At 42.4% G+C, this 512-nt stretch overlaps 1 protein-coding gene across 1 annotated transcript; it reads left to right on the plus strand.

Annotated features, from left to right (window-relative positions):
* Window positions 1-51: 51 nt before the first annotated feature.
* LOC106512591 (centrosomal protein of 97 kDa) lies at window positions 52-451 on the plus strand (the record flags this gene model as incomplete). The annotated part of the gene is given in 1 exon segment (XM_014001178.1): window positions 52-451. A coding segment is annotated over 1 exon segment (262 nt), but the record flags the coding sequence as incomplete, so codon positions are not given.
* Between the last annotated feature and the right edge of the window lie 61 nt (window positions 452-512).

Consider the following 512-nt stretch of genomic DNA (forward strand, 5'->3'; position numbering starts at 1 on the left):
GTGTGTGTGTGTGTGTGTGTGTGTGTGTGTGTGTGTGTGTGTGTGTGTCAGGTTTCATCAACGGCAGCTGTTAGAGGAGACACGAGGAGGCTGTCCCAGTCTGACTCGTCCAACTCAGCTGGACGTTGAAAGGAACAGTCACTCACAGTATGGAGCCCAGGAGGTGAAAGTAAACCCCACACCTTTACCTGCTGCTGCTCCTGCTGTCCAGGAGAAAGGTAAGAGAGCCTCGTCGCTCTGTGGGCCACTTCCAGTTGCATTCATTTGTACCATTTTCCATAAAAAGGCGGGTTTTTTTTGTTTTGTTTTGTAAGTCTTACTCAGTGGTTCCCAACATTTTTAGACTTGTGTACCCCCTGAGCTATTTTGTCATACCAGTAGAACCCCTTCTATCAAACGTAATGATGATTCTCTGAAACTATAATGTACAACAGCTGATTATTAAAGGGATCCATGATTAGTTATAACATTAGACTTTATTTAATAAAAACATATATTTTACTGTAAAATAA

Source organism: Austrofundulus limnaeus, unplaced genomic scaffold (assembly GCF_001266775.1).
Source record: "Austrofundulus limnaeus strain Quisiro unplaced genomic scaffold, Austrofundulus_limnaeus-1.0 Scaffold8622, whole genome shotgun sequence".
Lineage (NCBI taxonomy): Eukaryota > Metazoa > Chordata > Actinopteri > Cyprinodontiformes > Rivulidae > Austrofundulus > Austrofundulus limnaeus.